Raw genomic sequence first — 20303 nt, 5'->3', positions numbered from 1 at the left:
TGGCCTAGATAGACTAGGCCCCCCAGAGTTATTCTCTCCTGGTCAGAGCTCAAGTACATGGGACAACTGTGGGATTAACAAAGCTCACACTGCCACTACTCTTAAATTTCTTTGTCCCGACTGCCTACCAATAGGACCAGATAGCTGGTTGGCTTTGACCACTGTGGGAGTGCCAGATCCTTAGGTGGGAGACTCTAATTAATGACTCCATATATCTGTTCGATACGCAGTATGGAAGACCAGTGACAGCATGGTTCATACCTGAACCTGTGCCCAGGCTGTCACAACAACTAGACAGACCACCAGCCTCTGGGTACCCAAGCATCTCAGCTGTCCTCTTTTAAATCAGTGATCACAGAAGAAGCTTTAAGGATGACATGAGAGTCCTGCCAGAGTCATGATTCTCCCAGGACAAGTCCACTATGAGATGTGATAAGTAAACCTTCCTCTTCTGAGTATCTTCTTAACTGATTCTTTCTTCTATTTACTCTAACTTTAAGCACTCAAGCAGTGTTCTTGGGAGTTTGGCTTCTTTAATTGGCCAAGGCCTTGTCTACGTGGGGAGTGGGAAAAATGAATAGGAAAGGAGCAGAACAACAAAAGTAGGCAGCAAAGCAAGCAGGTCCCTTGTGTTTAGACAGAAGAAAACCTAGAGCGTGAAGGAGAAGAGGAAAGTTAAGGGAGTGAGACCTCCAGGACCCAAGGAGGGCAGGGGAGGACAAAAGTGGTGTGGTAGTGGCTCAGCCTGCTGCTTCTGCTGCCCTTGTCGTAGGCTGTGAAGGTTGGGGGTAGAGTCAGAAGATGACCAGGAATCTCTCCTACCTAAATTATTCGAATATATGCACAATGTCAACCCTCATGCGCCTCTACTTGTATTTTTCTAAGCATATGAGTTCCTAGTGGTACTTAAGTCCTCCAGTCAGTATACTCCTTTTTCCTTTCCACCACTCAACAAGAAGACTTGAGAGGCCCCTATTCAGAAGGTAGGACTTTAACATGTCCTTATCTAATTGGTATATTCCCAAAATGTTCTAGGCCAAAAGTATGGAATAGACTAATGAGATTGTTTACTGTCAATTATTTTGTGCCATGTTCCCTGTAGACTCTGAAGGACTGTACAACTCTCCTTTAACAGCATCTTTATGAAAAGGATAAGGGAAAATTTTTCTATTTCTCGATAAAGGACTTCGAATATAGTTAGGGATATATTTTAGAAAAAAGTATAGGACTTTGAATATAGTTAGGTATATATTTTAGAAAAAAGTATAGTCAATGAATGCATTGAACTGAAGGTCATGTATACACCACTGGTAAAAAAAAAATGTCTTAGAAAAGTTTAAACTCATATGTTCATTGCAATCGGCCCTTGGTCTTTTACCAAAACCTTTATGTTTTATAGGTTTGCTAAAGAATACATTGAGTGGTAGCTGAAAAATCTTTCCAATAGCAAAATGACTTCATTTTTTCTGTATAGCTGATATACAATAAGTTGATAGTTTTTTGGGTTTATTATGTATGGTTGAGACAAGGCCATCATAGATGCCTACTCAAGACCCGTATTTTTTTTGCACTGAACCAAACTTGTTTTTACATTTGACAATAACAAAAGAAAATGGAATATAAAGAATCATGCCTTCATCATCCAAATTCTCTTTACTATACTGATGAGAAGCATTTATTTAGCCTAGAGAAGATAATATTTGAAGACTAGAGATAGAAAAAAAAATTCAAGTCACTATTTTCTATCATGTATGATTCATATTATCTTTTTAATACCTTAAGATCAACTCTAAGATGAGCTTTAATCAAAGTAGTTGATGTGACTTGTTCACAATTTTAATTTTGTATATAAAATATGAAATAGCTTTTCAACATTTTCCTTCTGAAGTCTAAAGTAACTTAATTAACTTAAAAATGGTTTGATGACTGTAACATCAACTGTGGAATAGTAGAGTTCAGAAAGAATTTTTGCTAACTTCTCAGGCCTAGCTCAGGGATTTGGATAATAAATTTCATGGCAGAGTAAGCTACTACAGGACTTTCTGACCATCTGTTTGTTGCATTTAAGTAATTTAATTTTCAGGAAATGAAACATTTGGTCAAATATAGGAAAGAATAGTGTCTATTCACACATTACAGATTGATGACATATCCATGGGGTGAATATAAGTTGTTTCAAAGACTCGGAGGAAATGCCATTTGGAGATCAAGACAAAAATTCTCCTGACTCAAATTGCAAAGAGAATTCTCATGTAATTAATGGAAACTAGTCACTAAAAGCAAAGGATTTTATAAAAGCAGCAATATTTTATAAAAACATTTAATTAAAAATTTTAGTTTATGCGTACCTTCTATTTTATGTTACTTTTTTTTGGATTTGTATTAAGTAATATTTAATTTGTACTTAAAATCTTTGATTCTAATAGTTTTGCTTTATTGTAAATCTAGCATTGCAAATTCATTCTATATATTTAGCTGTGAAACATTAATGTCATGTGTTCCCCTTCTTCTACCTTCAGGATTATTATACTCAAACATATGAGAGGTAGGAAAGAGAAAAATTAGAATCAATGTATCTTTTCAACAGGTTATTTAGGATTCAGCCTTAATGTGGGAACTTCTGACTACTTTTCTATCAAACAACTAAGTTGTTTAGGTCATACTGGGACAGAAAGAAAGAAACTTCAAAGTGAAGAATCCAGGATCTAAATTCTAAATAGCATGCAGAGCAGACAGAAGAATATACCACAGCACACTGGTGCACAGCGATGCGGGTGGGGAAGAGAGGTACCTTTCTCGGAGGCACAGCACCATGGCAACGGCTTTGTTGATTCTCATTCCCGGATTGAGGGATAAACGTACCATCTTATGAATTTTCTAAACACAGTCTCTTACAATTTATGCTTCATTTACTGGTCCTAGAAGTCATAATCACCTAATGCCTTATGAAGGGGACACAGTGTGTAATAGTACCTTGACAGATGCTGAAAAGTCATCGTGTAGAGAGCAGATAATTATAAAAAGACTTGCGAAAGATAATACCCAAATTGATACAGTAAACTCAGCTATCTCTCCTAAATTCTCTCTTTAGTTTGATAACTGGAAATTTAAAGTAAGTGGCAGAAAAGAAAATTTCCTTTTGTGTTTCACCTAAAGGAGGCTACATTAAGCTAAGTATGAACTGCCACAAACTTGCACCTTCTAATTTGTCCTCCCCTGTCTTCCCTTGTGCTGTATTTTTAAACTTCAATGATGGCAGAGGTGCCTCTACAGTGAAGTCAACAGGTGAGGGCTGTGTTACACCATGTGAGAGCCCTCCTGATATAACATGAGGATGAAGATGTTGCATATGAATGTATCCCTATTTCATGTTCCGTTGGCAAAAAGCCTACAATTTAAATAGGCTCATACTCTAGTGGTTATCTTTTTGGAGGTAGCATTTTTGGGGGAAATTTCACCTGTAAAATTTTAGAAATGCACATTGATAATAACCTAGAACCAAATAAAGCTAACATATCCTGTCAGAGGAATAAATGCACCGATATTACTTCAGTAAGACCAGATGTAACAATCCACCCTCCTGTGAATAGGTATCACTGGCTGACATTTAGATCAATGGGGCCACAACCAAATTTAACCTATTAGACTCTGAGAACTCAGAAGCGACCAGATCATTCCTGGTAAAAACTGTCTGCCTATACCACCCATCAGAACTGGAGTGTAATGTTACTTTTTTTGTATGGCACTAATTAGCTCAGATTGACCCTGGTTTAAATAGTTCAAAATTTTGTGGAAGAAATAAGTTGAAGCATCTCCATTGACTGCTAATGACAATACATATATTGTGTCTGGATATCAAGAAAGGGAGTCAACTTTTAGGTGGCTGGATTATAATGCGAAATTTACCATTATTTCATCTTAAGTTAGCTGTAAGTCCTCTGCATTCTATTAAGTAACAGTGGCGCATGAAAATTTTTTTTAAAGGACCAGTTCAATATTTGCATGGAAGAAAAAAAATCAGGTGACACCTGATATAAAACTTCTGTATTCACATATATCCATAAACCTATATACAACCCCCTCAGTCATTCTGCACTTCATCTCTTCTGGAAATGCTTTAATCTAGCTTTAGATTCCAGGGCTGTGCAGACACATGATAACTAGAATGAGTCCTCTCCTTTCCTTATAAAAGGAGAAGAGACCGAATGCAGAGGGAGGAGTATGTAAAAAATACACTTAAAAAACCCTTCCATCATCTCTCATGTTTCTAGCCTTTCTTGACTTTTCAGTAGGTAGAAACAGTATAAAAATATGTGATATTTTCTACTCATCACCAGGACACTTTCAGGTTAGAGGTATGAATGAGAAATTTAAAAAGCAAAATCTAGATTCCTAAGCCCACCATCTAGAGTCATACATACACTGGGGTTTCACTGGCATTGATGTTTGTATATGGGTGAAATTGTTACTATAACTTTTGGTGGTCGAGGGAGTGATTTCTATCAAAAGAAAGACCCTTACACAGCAAGGATCCTGTATGCATCCTAGTATCTATTCCCTAGCCCCCGACAAAGGCCGGAGTTCCAAGTTGAATTTAGGCAAAAGGACGTAATATTTGAGAACAAGCAGCAAAGGCTTCAAAGGCAGAAAATTAATAACTGATTGTTACCTTTTAAAAAAAAAATCAGTGTTAGTAAACATTCTACCCATAAAGTGTGACCCCCTTTCCTCTATGCCATTACTGTTTGTTTTTAGCGGAAAGGCAAGAATTAAAAGAATGGCATGTTAAAATATGGAAATTGGAATTTGTAGGTCAAGGTGTGTTTACTGTACATAAAAGTTAAAAAATGGATCAAATATCTGGATATGTTTTTCTATTTGCTACAAACGCATGGCAATGGAGACAACATCTGGAAAACTTTTTTATTTCCTGTTAACCTGCCTGATTGGAAACATGAACACATGAATCCCATCTTACCTTGATGTTAGATTTAAAGTGTAACTTTTAACAATTCATATCACTGTAGCCCAGTTACTGTATTTAAATGTCAGTACCCCAGAAAGCATAACATTCTATTATAAGGTTAAATGACATGTGTAGACACATAATCTCTCTGATGTCTTAAGTACTGGATATTAGGAACTGGAGTGACCATGTAAAGTCTACTGTACAGGGTTAGAAGACAGAACATTATGTGCAAAAAGGTCAGTTTGTGATATCTTACATTTGTGTAAGGGTTCTGTGGCACTTAACTGGCATATTATCAAAATTAAATAAGTTCTTAATTATGTGGCATCTCAGAATCTTTAATAAGTGAAAGACTATTCACTTCCAAGATGCAGATGACCTGGCTGTAGTACACAATATTTTCTTAACTGTCTTCATGAGAACATCTTAACCCCCACCCTCTTCCATGAAGGAACTCAAAAGACATGATCTTCCAAAAATATGTTGGGAAACATTGATTTAAAAAACACTTTATAGGAACTTCCCTGGTGGTCCAGTGGCTAAGACTCCACGCTCCCAATGCAGGGGGCCCAGGTTTGATCCCTGGTCAGGGAACTAGATCCCACATGCCGCAACTAAGAGTTGCCCCAACTACAGATTCCGCATGCTGCAACTAAAGATCCTGCATGCTGCAACAAAGAAGGATCCTGTGTGTCGCAACTAAGACCAGCGCAGCCAAATAAATAAATACATAAATAAATATTTTTTTTAAAAAATAAATAAAACATCTTATATATTATTTAATTTAATCCCCCCAAAACATTCCTGTGAAGAAGCAAGCACACCAAGTCAGGTGAATTCTAAGCCATAATTAAGGAAACAAAAAGAGGGTTGCCAAAAAATGGAAAAGCTTTGACTGGAACCTGACCTTCTGACACTAAGTTTTCACTATGACTAACTTCTTAGGGAACACAATACCTATTCAGAAAATTTTCTAAGTTTGTTTTCTTTTCCTTATAATAGATCTTTGTTTTATTTTTCCCTCTATCTTAGATATATATACACATAATCTGTGGGCTTTATTTATTGGAACCTGCAGAAGATAACAAGGTTACTTTAGAGCAGAACATGTCTTCAGAAGAAACATTTCACTAAAATTCTTCATGCAGTAATATAAAAAAGAAAAATATTTGAAGAAATATGATGAACATGTAAGATGAAACAAAAGAAGTATAAACTAACCTCTCAGTACACACAAAAGAGAAAGAACTCAAATTTTCCATATTTTTTCTAGAGAAAGAAAAGTTGACTCTTTCATGATTTAAGTAAAATCACCAGTTTGTGCAAATCTTCATTTTCCCACTCATATTTAGCAGTATTATTCTCTGGTTTTCTATCATGATTACCTCTTTTCCACCTACTCTTGATCGTCTTTTTTGACTAAGAGAACAAAGCCAGGTATTTACAAGATGTATATTTAATCTTGTTCTGTGAAGATAAATTACCATGTTTTTTGGTTTTGTTTTTGTTTGTTTGTTTGTTTTTTTGTGGTGCACGGGCCTCTCACTGCTGTGGCCTCCCCCGTTGCGGAGCACAGGCTCCGGACACGCAGGCCCAGCCACTCCGCGGCATGTGGGATCCTCCCGGACCGGGGCACGAACCCGCGTCCCCTGCATCAGCAGGCGGACTCTCAACCACTGCGCCACCAGGGAAGCCCAAATTACCATGTTTTGTAGTCAAAAAGGAATGCATGCATGTGCAGTTGGGGCAAATTCTGGACAAAAGATACAATGAGACCAAAAAACCCATCTGCCACTTTTGAAGACCTAGGAGCAAAAGCAGGGGGTAGGGAGCAAAAGCAGGGTACTGTGCATGCCCCCTGCACACAACACTACCTAAGGGGTGGCAAATCACCTACGCACCCCTCTGGCCGAACACTGGATACATCCCTACCCTCACCCCATATAAGGAACCAACTCGCACCCGCCTTGGGGAGCGAGCAAGGGAAACTGTTGCTTGTTTTCATTCCCCCCTGCTGCAGCAGGGGTCCCAAATAAAGCCTTGCCTGAAACAACAAAAAAAAAGAAATTAAGGTAAGGAATACTTTATTGTCTTATTGGCATGCTCTGTGATTCTGTATCCCTCTGTTTCCTTGAGCTGTGGCTAAATAATTTGTTCAACAAATATTTACTGAGTGTCTACCAGGGGTAAGGCATATGTTAATGTATATATGTTCAGCTTTACCCCAGGATTTGAGTCAACTGTGTTCTCTGTTACAATGAAATTATGTGTCTCTATGTTCTCTATTTAGGAAATTCTCAATATCAAGTTATTTGAACTTGTTCCTAGGAGCTAGATTTACAACTGAGTGGTGGCAATACTAGTAGTATAAGTTTGGAATCTTTACTATAAGCTAGGCACTAAGAATTTCACAAAATTATCACACTCAATTCTTATAACATCTGTTCAAGGTTTCTGGATAAGGAAAGTGAGAGTCAGAGAAGTTAAGTAACTTATCCAAGCTCTTAAGACTCTTAAGCCTGATGTGAGAACCCAGGCAGTCTAACCCCAGAACTTAGGCTCTCTAAACTCTATGTTATCCATTGCCTCAATGCTTTCCTTGGACTCAAATCCATTTAGGACCTGTCCTGCCTGTTCTAACTAGTATGCTTCAGGGGCCATGCTGCTTAAGCCTCCTCACTTTGCTCTCAGAGTGCATTTGAGTATGTTGTCTGGATTTCTGAATGCTGCCTTGTCAGTCTTCTCACTGCAGTGTCCTCTGTACCTGTTATGACATCCACCTTGACAATTTGGATTCCTCGCCTTCCTAGCTGGAAGAACGTCTTCCTTATAGCTTATTCTGTTTTTAAGCTCATGTACCGCCACCGTGTTGTTCTGTGTTACCAAATCCCCCCCGATCTTGAGGTTCCATTGCCTTTAAAGGTATCATTCTGACATGTTCTCTGATTTCTTTTGCACCTGATGCCCAATTTTTTCCCCCAGGTCTAAGCTTCTGAGACAGCTGTAACATCTGGAACAATGAGCAGTCACTCTACAAACTCTTCCTCCTCATAAAACATCATAGTTTTCTAATTAGAGCCTAAAATGTAATTATTTATTTATACAAGAACGGGGGCATTTTGACTGTCACAACTAGCTGAAAATAGCTTCTAAGAAAGTTTTCTTGCCTTTAAACTTTTTTCTCTATAATATGTCATCCCCAAATACTGATCTGATCATAACAATTTCTTTTTCAAAATATTTCAATAATTCACAAACACCAAAGCATGATAAAATCCAGGTGACTTGGCACAATATCTAAGGTTCTCTATGAACTCACATGAAAGCCATTTCCCAGTCTTACCTAAGCGTACTCTATCCTTTCACAGCAGTCTCTAAACTATGGTAGGCATACTTTTGGGGTACCAGAAGATTTTAAAGATATGTGAGCAGAGGGATAGTTTTAAGAAAATGTGCTTTGTCTACATGTGTGTCTCTACTGCTTGGAACTATACTTTGAATGAATGAATGAATCTTAACAGTCTATAAATATTCTTCTAATACAGATCTATTTGAGAAAATCCCCACAGTCTTCAAATTCTCCAACCCCAAGTTGCCTTTCAGAATAATTTTTCTTCCACTTTCCAAAAGGAAGGCATGCTTCTCACACATTCCAAATATTACTAGGGTACCTTGCCATGGGGAAGGAAATTGTCTGGGAGAAAAATAAAAGGAAAATTTGAAACATTGTGTTGATATGAAGTGAATGACCCTAATAACTTGGAAATCAGTTCTTTTGCAACTTAGTTTCTAATTCATGCTTTCACCAAAATTAGAGAAGCATTTAATAGATTTATTAACAGAGAGAGAATTAAAAGAGAGAGGATGAATTTCGAAGATAAATCACTGGGATAGTTTTGTCTTGTTTTGGGAGGGCTTACAGCTGGGCTCCTACAATTTAGAAAAACAAAGTTGTTGCTGAACTCTGTTTAACTCAAACAATAAGTAATAATCACCCACTAATTTATGAACTAAATTTTAAAAAATCTCATTAAATAATGTATTTTCAGCAACATTTCATTTTTTATGTTTAACAAACATAGATCAAAATTTTTAGAATATTTATCTTTGCTGGATAAAGGGTTTACTAATAATAACTGTAATGATAAATTCATCCAGGAGAATGCTTTAAACATTTAGTGTTGTAATCAAGAAATTTAAAAATATATACTTATGTTTACTGCAAATAAGTATGAAAGGGGGACCAGTAAAAGACTTTTAAGTATAAAAATACATTACACTGGAATACAGTTCTGTGGGAGAAGTGTTACGTAGTCAAATAAAACAAGGAATGCTGTAAAATAAACTATTGCTTAAAAAGCCTATGCATGTATTTTTTAAATGATTGTTAAAAAATATCAAATGTTTCTGATATTTAGATTCTAATGAGTATATTTAAATAAGTTATATAGCAGCTCATTTTCAAATATCAATATTTTCAGTACAGTACAAAATTAAAATTCTTTAAACTTCTGACAAAATAGTTCTATCTGTCAACTTAAAAATACACAAGCAGAAATAAACGTTTCTAGAATTCTTTCTGAGGACACATGAAATGGTTTGAAGCCACTCTTTTAAAATGATCTAGTTTTCTACTTACATTTCATAGTATATTTATTAAGGTGGCCCCTCAGCCTAATGACCCTTTCCAACATTTCTTTGGTTACCAAAAGGCAGTGAATCTTTCAAGATTTCGCCAATGCTATATTTCTCTTTGAAGTAATCCTTCATTCCAATGTCCTGACCTCTGTCATAATCCATGACTCTTTTTTTTTTAACATCTTTATTGGAGTATAATTGCTATACATTTTTGTGTTAGTTGCTGCTGTATAACAAAGCGAATCAGCTATAAGTATATGATATTTCCACAGCTATCCTGACTTGTAGCTACTTGTATCTATCTGCTCAAATAGATGATAAACATCCTAAAAGGTTTCATTCATTGTTATATGACCCAGAGGCCCAGTAAATCGCTTTGTATCAAAGAAGGAAGTGCTTCAGGGTACTGCTGAATGACTTAATATTTTTATTAATTGAAGGTAAAGGATACTAGGCTTAGAAACTGGAAGAATGATGGCAAAATAGACAAAATTAGGGAAAGAATAACTTGCAGGGAAAGACATTAGGAATAATCGTTTGGTTTTCAGCTGGTTGGTTTGGGTAAGACTGGCACAGCAAAGTGGAGATGTCCTAAGGTCAGAAACAGGAGACTGAAGTGTCTGTGAAAGAACGGAGCTCAAGAGATAAATTAAGGAATGACCTGTGAAGAGATGACAGACAACTCTCTTAAAGTGGATGAGCTCACTCTGGGAATGAGTTCCAGATTAGCATACGTCATTTAGAGGAACAGAAGAAGTTCAAGAAGGATGGAGCTAGCAGGGAAGGTGAAACGGGGCCTGATAAGTGCAGGGATGAAGTGAGGAGTGAGATTTAAAAAGGAGCAAATGATCAATGCTGTTGAAGGACTGAGACTAGTCAACTAGGGTAAAGACTAAAATATAGCCAAAGGGTGATAGTTGGGCAGAGGTAGAAGACCAAAGGGCCTTGTATTTTAAGAAAAGTGTGTAAATCAAAGAAAGGAATTTATGAATAAGAATGGAAACTGGCATAGAGCAGAAATCTGAAGTGTGGCAATATAAAACCTGCTGCAGTTATGAGAGGTGGCAGACATATCGAGCTCACAGTTTGTTATTGCTGTTATTTTGTTTTAAAGTTAAAATGGGAAAGGGACTTCCACACAACAGAGAAATAAGAATGATGGGGGGAATTTCAGGAGATAAGTGCAAGGGGATACACTGAATTGATGGCCTGTAAAATTCTTACATATTGTTTCCTACATTTTGTATTCAGCATCTTTACAATTCCAAAATGCTTTAATATACTGTATTATAAACAGAAGCTCTAGTATTGTTCCTTAGATAAATAAGTTGATATTTAAGATAAAGAAGAAAAATAATAGTAAATCAATTAGAATTAAATTCAAAATAGTAAATCAATTGAATATATAGATTTATATTCAAATCAGATAGAATATAATATTCATTCATATATTATATTCAATAATAGTAAATCAATTAAAAATAATAGTAAATCAATTAAGTATTATCCTAAAGCTTTTTATGCATTGTGATACTATGTTAGAAAATAAAAATTAATTTAGACCAAACAAGCCTGTGTTGATAAATTATATTAAATATATCACGCCCACATCACTTATTTTAGATTTTAAGTTTCTAAGCCTTACAAGATGTAATTGCACCTCCTTGTAAAAGTCAGTTTTCTGTGACACCCTTAATAATAGTAAACTATCTTTTTATTCTTATTTTGTTGACATGAATAGAAAAAACAGTAATTTCAAATTTACCTTTTTAAAAATCAAGATACAACTTTTAAAATAACAATATAAATAGGATCTTCTGGGAATTTTTGAACCAAGTTTAACGTCTACATTAATTAACATTCTTCTGAAACATAATAATAATAATGAAGCATTTAGAGATAATGAAAATAGCTACTCGAAAAGATATAAATAAGGGATAACTATGCCAAAAGATTAACACTTGCCTTAATTTTCCAACTATTCAAAGATATCTAAAGAGCTTGGTTTTCCAATGACTGAATCAGACTTTGGAAAGCCTTCACATAGGTTATGTAAAGAAGATGAAATAGAAAAAGAAGTCTACTTTTTTACACATTCTGCATTTATACAACTTTGAAGTTTTCTATAAGCTAAGGTGCTTTTTTTTTTTTTTTTTTTTTTTTTTTACAAAAACAGAAACAAATCAAAATTCGACCAGAGGACTAACGGAACTGCATGAGGGGAATTTTCTCCCATCAGCCATTTCGGCCCACTTGATCCCCTCTGGAGAATCAGAAAGAGGAAAGGGTTGGGGCAGAACTTGTCAGACTCCAGGTATAACCATAAGCCAGGAAAACAGCTTTCATAAGCTACAGACCACAGGGCAGAGAATACCAAATGCTTCTGGGTATCACTTTTATATCCAGAGGGACAGAATTCTGTTCCTCAAGATTAGTAAAAGAAAACACTCCCCACCATTCAGCTGATTTCAATCATGGCACTTTCCCTGAACATATCACTTAGTGAGTCAGAACCCTTCCCTTATCGCTTGCCTCATTACCATTTTGTCTTTTCAGGTTCAAAAAATGAGTTCTTTCTTTTGAGAAGCAATATAAAACAGGGGAATGAGGGATTTCAAAGAACAAAACACACACGATCCTTCTTAACTAACCAATTAACCATTAATAGAAAATAGAGTCTGGACTTTTGCTACCTGGTTGGATACTATGTAGCAATATGTCTTCTTATGTGACAGAAGGATGTCTCTGTACAATTTTAATTCAACAAACATTCATTCAACAAATATTTGCTAAATACCTAATGTTTGTCAGGAACAGTCTCTGGTGTTTGGGATACAACAAAACAACAATATCCTCCCTCCTGAAATGTATATATTCCAGTGGAGGGGCTGGGGTAGGGGATGGGGAAAGAAACCCACAGCAAATATAATAAATGAAATTCTGTAATAGGCTAGAAGATGATAAGTACCATGGGAAAAAGAGGACATAGGTCAGAGTAATTTTTGAGGAACAAGTTTGAAACAAATGTCAACTTTTGATAAAGTATGAACTCCTGAACCTCATATATTTATGCCAAGCCTTAATAAGACTCCTTATACAGGTTTTGTAATTAAAAATTCTACACGTAAGTATGTTGCAAACATCAGACTAGAAGTAAGCCTGAGTAATACAATTTAAAGCCTCGTGACAGGAAGGACTTGTGTGTTTTTGTCCCCACTGTATCCACTGAACCTGGAACAGTGCTTAGCTCATGATATGTACTCAATAAATATGAGTTTGATGAAGCAAGTGAAATATGGTTGGGGACAATGGGGACGAGTGATAAGTGATGAGGATTCTTGAGATTTCAGGCCATAATATAAGAGCTGCTCAAACGCTTCATATGCTCAAGGGGCAGAATTTGACTTTCAACCTAAGCAAACTCTTTTTTCACATTACAATGGAATTTTTGCCAAATGTATGTTTACTGCATCTCAGTTGTTGATTGCAGCTACTCTTCTGCAAAGGTGATGGAGTCGGTTTATGGTGTATTTTATTTTTCTACCTTACTACAGAGTCAGCAGCTGATAATGTGTTGACAGGCTCAGGAAAGCCAATTAAAGGGCTATACACAGAAAATTAGACCTTCCTCTGCAGCTGCAATAAAATGTAGAAAGATATAACCATCCATGTTAACCGGGAAACTCCTCTTATGTCCTGAAAGGAAGGATAAATGTCTTATCCTTATGCCAACTGTGGCAAGCTGCAAAGGAGTCTGCCTTCAGGACACTATGTGAGGGTGGAGACCAGGACAGCAGGGTCCAAGTGTGGAAAGATGTCATTTGCAGCTCAATGTGGCCAAATTAAGAATAATAATAAAAAAAAAAGAATCTGATTAGCAAGGACTAAGCTATGAATCTATGAATTGTCAGCTTAAGATCTGTAGTTATCTTCTTCCAAGAAAGCAGAGAACACTGTGGTAGTTCTCTGTGTTACATTAGCTGTCCAAAGGCACAAGAACACCATCTTTAGAAAATATGAGTCCCAGAAAAGTTTATGTCATTTTTTATGTACAGCAGCAATTATTTTCAGTTGTCTGTATACATGAGCTCCTTTAGGGCAGAAATCATATCTTTTTCAACATTTTATTGTATAAACTCAATAAATAGCAGTTACATGAAACAATAAATGAAGAAACGTAATCTGTTTTGCTTTGCTAGCAATGTTCAAATGAAAATTATTCAATAAAACTAAAAATTAGAAACTATGATCAGCTTGCATGACAAGTAGAGAATTATGGAAGTTATATAAAAATGAGCACTTTCAATGGTCTAATTTGTCTAGACTAGATAGCTAGGTTGACCACATTTAGCAAACAACTGCTCCATTTCCTTTTGATCTGCAGAAGAAGTTTTAATAGTTATAGAAATTATATATATCACATAATACCTTTTATTAACAAATTCTAGCTTTAAAAAGGGACTGGCTTTAAAAATGAGAAGAGTTAAGGAACAGTCTCAATATTAAATAAAAGGCTTACAGTGAGACACAAAGAGGACATTAATAAGATCAAGATCATGTATTCTCGGACATGTATTACTCTTTTACCTGATATGCTGACAGCTACGTACTCAATTCATATAATTATCACAGCATAAAGGAGGAATGTTTATGAAGGCAAGTTCATTGATAATGTAAAACAAAATGGTCTCAGCGTGCCCACTATGAGCAAATGCTGAAACATTACCCATTTAATGAGAATTAATAATACATTAAAACCTAGAAGTAAGTACATAAGAAAAATAAAAAAACGCTGCCTAGACTCAGGAAAGATACTACACAGGCTGCAGTTTGATGCTTGATCTGCCTTTTCAGTTATTTAAAAATGTTCCTAAATATCTATGCCACAGATATTTGGATAACTTTTCTTTGTTTTGCAGAAGTTGAGGGGACATTTTATAGCCCCTACATAAAAAACAAAAAAGTACCTGAAGAATTGCAACCTCATTACGAAGTTGGCTTTCTTGTTTTGTTGGAAATCTTAACTTGTCAATGATCTTAATAGCTACATCTCTTCCTGTTTTACGATGTTTTCCTTTAAAATAAAAAAGAGAAATATTAGCATAATCTTATTATATATCATCTCTATTAAAGAATACCAGAATTTATAAAAACCGTTTGGAATTATAAAAATGCTTTACTGAATAAATTAACATTTCTGATGAGCACCGACTTATATCCATAAAGATTTCACTTCTTAGCTTCATTTTCTACATCAAATATGCACTATAAAATTAGCTACAATTTAGAACACAAAAGAATTAGGACATTAAAAGCTATTTGCATGAACAGCCTGATATTTTCTTGTAAAATATATGTTTTAGAAACAGGATGTTGAGCTACTTGATATAGAAAATATTCATACCACAGGCAAAAGTCCTCTCCTTAAGAAAGTATAATTTTAGGGCTTCCCTGGTGGCGCAGTGGTTGAGAGTCTGCCTGCCGATGCAGGGGACACGGGTTTGTGCCCCGGTCCGGGAAGATCCCACATGCCGCAGAGCGGCTGGGCCCGTGAGCCATGGCCGCTGAGCCTGCGCGTCCGGAGCCTGTGCTCCGCAACGGGAGAGGCCACAATGGTGAGGCCCGCGTACCACACACACACACACACAAAAGTATAATTTTAAAGTCCTAAAAAACGAATGTATGTTATAATGGAACAAACGAAAGTCTTGGCTCTGTCCCTTATTAGCTTCATGACCTTGAGCAAATCACTTAAGCTTTCTGAGCTTCTCATCTTCAATGGTAGTGCTGTCGTGAGAATTAGGTGTAATAAGATACGTACAGTACACAGAGTGCCCAGATAACTATACACACTCAAAAATATGAATTATCATCATCATCATCATTGTCATCACCTGACAGTCCCTTTATGTACATCACATCCCATTTAATTCTCACAAGTTTTCTAGGGAATCACAGGGTACCCTCAAGCTTTTAACTCCTACACTACTAGATTATAGAAGGCATAGAATATGGGAATGCTAATTGAATTTGAAAATGAACCTAATTATTCATTTTTTTGGTCACATACAAACTAACTTGAAATTCCATTATTTCTACATTTGGTGTAAATCTAGCATTCCTTTCCCCTACATCCCACTTTCACTATTCCTTCCAACTCCTTCCAGAATACTTCCCTTCCCAACTGACAAAACTATTGTCTTGCTTTCATGTTCTCTACTTTCTTCACATCACTTTTTAACTCTTTGACTCGCTGCAATCTCTATTCCAATGCAGACTTTTATTGCATCTACTGTCTTCAAGGTTGCAGCTTCTTTTGTCTCTATGCTTCTGTCACTATGGCAACTGACCTCTCTTCTGTAACTGTTCTTATCTGCCTCATCCCATGTGTCCAGCCGTAACATTTTTTTTTTTTTAACATCTTTATTGGAGTATAATTGCTCTACAATGGTGTGTTAGTTTCTGCTGTATAACAAAGTGAATCAGTTATACATATACATATGTTCCCATATCTCTTCCCTCTTGCATCTCCCTCCCTCCCACCCTCCCTATCCCACCCCTCTAGGTGGTCACAAACCACTGAGTTGATCTCCCTGTGCTATGTGGCTGCTTCCCACTAGCTATCTATTTTACGTTTGGTAGTGTATATATGTCCATGCCACTCTCTCACTTTGTCACAGCTTACGGAGGCCTCTTCCCATGCCTGCTCCTTCACTGTTGGATGTTACAAATTACCTGGCACCTGCTGGTTTCTCTAACCTCATTTCTTATCCCTGTTTCACCTCCACACTATATGCAGTTATGTATATTTACTATTCTTTATATACCATGATTTCTTTGCATGCAATTATTACACCACAGAAGAATTTTCTATGTAGTACTTGGTCTCCTCTATTATATAGTTATGCCTTAACAAAAAGCACAATGGTTGCTGACTTGATAGATTTTCTATCAAAAAAAAAATCTGTGCATTTTGTTAAGAATCCAAATTACTTTTAGAGTAGAATTTAATTAGCTTTTAAATAAAAAGCACAATATTATACTATGATAAATAATATTGAATGAGACATTGTGATTATTTCAGAGCACCCTAACCTCACCAAAAAAAGATAATCTGTTACTGATTATATTAAGGAAATGAAAGTTATGATGTCATTTTATAGGGCAGGTGAAACATTGATATTAAATTTTTCTTAAAGACTTGAAAAATATCATTAAACTGGCTAGAATCAAAAACAGCAGAAGTTTTAACTAAATTCACCAAATAGCTTGACAATAAGAAAAAGGTAAAAATTCAGTATTTTACTTCAAAAATGTAAAAAATGCAAACCTTACCAAAATACATAATATTATTAAAGATGTTAGAATTAAAGAATTTTTGAATGGACTTCTATAGCATTCTGATCAAATATGCTAAGAGGAAAAGGAATCTTTATGATTACAGCTGCCTTGTTTCTCAATATTTTGTCTAAATAAACCAATATTTAACCAGTATAGTGTATAGAGTTTGTTGATATTTAAGCAAAAGTTTGTTGATATTTAGTAGTAGAAAAATTTCTCTTTCAAAACAGAAAGGTACCAAATTTCCATTTAGTGACTACCTCAAGAGAAATTTCTAAAGAGGTCAAACACAGAGAGACATACATAAAAACGTATCTACATATAGGTCCTTTATATTTTTCTCGGAGATATTACTTTTCTAAACAAAAATGCTAAAACTTTAAATTAATAAAAATACTTAGTGAATTAACCTACCTCCATAAACAATTCCAAACTGCCCAGAACCCAGTACCTCATCAGGAAAAATCTGATAAACTGTGCTGATGTCCTATAGGTGCAAGTCCAGAGAAAAACAAACATGAAGTGGAACAAAAGATTAGTCCTAATAAACTCTATAATTTTATTAAATATATCATTAACACTGATAAATATTTTAAACATAAACAATTAAAATTTAAATGCTAGATGAAATCTACAATATAACTATATTAAAAACCCACTCTTCAATTTAATGTAATACTGTAATGTTGGACAACTATTCTAATCTTAAGCAGCAGAAATTTTCCAATGTTCAATTATATAGGTTTCATTAGAGAGAAAAAAGACTTAAAACTCTATGTCATTTACATACATAATGTCAGTATTCAAAAAGTGATTTGCTTATTGCAATCGTTATTTAGAAATCTCACATTAAATAATCATGGTTCCCAAGCATATGTCTGTGTGAGTCCTGATTCCAACCATTTCATTCTTTATGGCTAAAATGCTGTGGCTGCCTCTTTATCAATCATCCACATCCACATGAATTTAAACTGAAGGAAGAGGGGGCTGAATCCCTGTGAGTGAGCCAGAGACACCACAAAAAGATGACAATCCACAATGAAATTCTCATCTGTGAGGCAACCACACTCTTCTACCTTTACCACTTCTGGAGGTTAACAAGTCTCCAAATGTCTACTCTTTCCTCTTTGAAATAATAATTGCTAAGTAAAGCATTCTGTTTTAGATGACTATGCTTAGTCTGTGATTTTGATGACCACACTCATGAAAGCACAATGTAATACTTTTTCACTTTCAGTATTCCTATGACATCCTATGGAATTTTCTGCCTATCCTCCACTCTTGTACTCTTTGTCCTTTCAAAAATAAAAGTCCTGGACTTCCTTGGTGGTGCACTGGTTAAGGATCCGCCTGCCAATGCAGGGGACATGGGTTCGAGCCCTGGTCTGGGAAGATCCCACATGCCGCGGAGCAACTAAGCTTGTGCACCACAACTACTGAGCCTGCACTTTAGAGCCCGCGAGCCACAACTACTGAGGCTGTGTGTCACAACTACTGAAGCCCGCGTGCCTAGAGCCTGTGCTCTGCGACAAGAGAAGCCACTGCAATGAGAAGCCCGCGCACTGCAACGAAGAGGAGCTCCCGCTCGCCACAACTAGAGAAAAGCCCACGTGCAGCAACGAAGACCAAACGCAGCCAAAAATAAATAAATTTTTAAAAAAACAAAAATAAAAGTCCTTTTACATCACATCCTACCCTCTGCATATTCCATACATTGCTATCCTTTCCCTTTGTCCTTCCCCCCAGAAAACAACTACAAGTTCTCTCTATCCTGTGATCCCTTCAGAGTATCCATGGTTCAGAGTTCAAGGTTGTCTGAAGACAAGAAAATGAATTAATACTACTCCAGTATTCTGAGTCCAAACTACTACTCCATCTTTCTCTGATAGCTCAATGGCCACCCAGAATTTTCAGCCAAACAGGGTGGAAGAACCCCACAGGAATCTAGAATTTCCTAAGAGGCTTATAGGTAGATCAGTATTTCCCAAAGTCTTCTCTGGCTAAGCAAGAACAACAGGAACCTTCAGGTCTTTAGAAATCTAGCTCATGATTGACAGAACAAGAATATGTCTAATTTTCATTACAAAGTTTCCCTAATTCTCTCAATCATATTTGGTTTTCAGTTTACTTTATGCCAATTTAGCAAAGGTTGCAAAGCTATGCTAGTGATGAATCGAGTTTCATGGAGTTTATTCTTTAAAAAATAGACTCAGATCAGTGTAAGGCTACAAACTTTTTCCTTTTGGTGACAGGTATAGCAGTCAAAATAGAGGGAAAGATCGAGTCACAGGATGAGGTAGGAAAGGCCTTATTACTTTTGGGCTGCTTGCCACAGTGACAAAGTATAACCAAAAGAAGCAAACATATGACAGAGTGTAAATTATTTCATAATATGTATGATCTACAATTTTCAAAAACTGAGCTGAAAGGATGGAGTTATGTGGCACAGCTGACTAGGGTGCTAGAATGTGGCTCCATAAAATCTGATTTATGCAGCTTTCTGAGGTCTCCTTGTTAAGTACAAGTGATTGTAAGAGTATATGCAGCTCCTTGTCATACGACAGCACTTCTGGGTAGCAATCAAGGAATGAGAATAGGACATGTTTAAGCTATTCATGCAACTCAAATAATTTATTTCATTTTATCTGGTATTACATAGTATCAACCATTTAAAATTCCAGTACCAAGATGCGCAAACACGTGAAAAATCAGGCACTGCATGATAATTGTTTATCTGAGATGAAAAGTAGGTATTTAACTTTCCACCCTGCAGAACAGATGATAGAAAATCACTAAGAGAATTGATACAATGTAATGTTTCTAAAATTTTATAGAAGAAAAACATCCAAAAGGACCCTATTTTATTTTCTAGAAAACACTAAAAAATTAAAATTTCAGATCAATAAAAATGTACTTTATGATGCTCTTATTTTCAAATAAAGGATCACAGTAGCAAGTTTTATATTAGTAGGTACACACTCACCACATTTTCTTGAATCTGGGAATTTGATACCGAAATACTCAGAGAAATATCTCCTGGAAATACATGTTCAAAAATACACAAAATAAGTAAGAGAGATAATAGCAAAACAAGTAAATACATGCTTATTAATCAAGCTGCAGGGCTGTTTTAAAACCATAATGATTAGACTTTTCTACAAAAATGTCTATTAGAATGTTTCTTTCCTTTTACAGTTACAGATTTACTCTGTACTTGGCTTTGAAAAATAATATTTTGTCAGTTTAGAGTTAGGAGTCGTAAAGACTTGGGTTCAAATACTGGTGTGCCATGTCGTAACTCTGGTACAAGCTGAGACAACTTAATGTCTCTAGGGCCTGATTCCCTCACCTGTAA

At 35.9% G+C, this 20303-nt stretch overlaps 1 protein-coding gene across 3 annotated transcripts in view; it reads right to left on the bottom strand.

The window, feature by feature from the left end:
- The window catches only part of PRKD1 (protein kinase D1), a 333945-nt gene that overhangs the window by 25196 nt on the left and 288446 nt on the right, over positions 1 to 20303 (bottom strand). For all 3 annotated transcript variants that reach the window (XM_067738790.1, XM_067738781.1, XM_067738800.1), the window contains 3 exons: positions 19932 to 19984; positions 17363 to 17435; positions 14575 to 14681 (listed from right to left, as the gene is read on the bottom strand). In XM_067738790.1, the coding sequence (XP_067594891.1) occupies positions 14575 to 14681; positions 17363 to 17435; positions 19932 to 19984 (233 nt within the window). The remainder of the gene's footprint in view (positions 1 to 14574; positions 14682 to 17362; positions 17436 to 19931; positions 19985 to 20303) is intronic.

The sequence above is a fragment of the Pseudorca crassidens genome, chromosome 1 (assembly GCF_039906515.1).
Source record: "Pseudorca crassidens isolate mPseCra1 chromosome 1, mPseCra1.hap1, whole genome shotgun sequence".
NCBI lineage: Eukaryota > Metazoa > Chordata > Mammalia > Artiodactyla > Delphinidae > Pseudorca > Pseudorca crassidens.
Note: the sequence above shows the minus strand (reverse complement) of the source record. Positions and strands in the feature narration are given on the sequence as shown.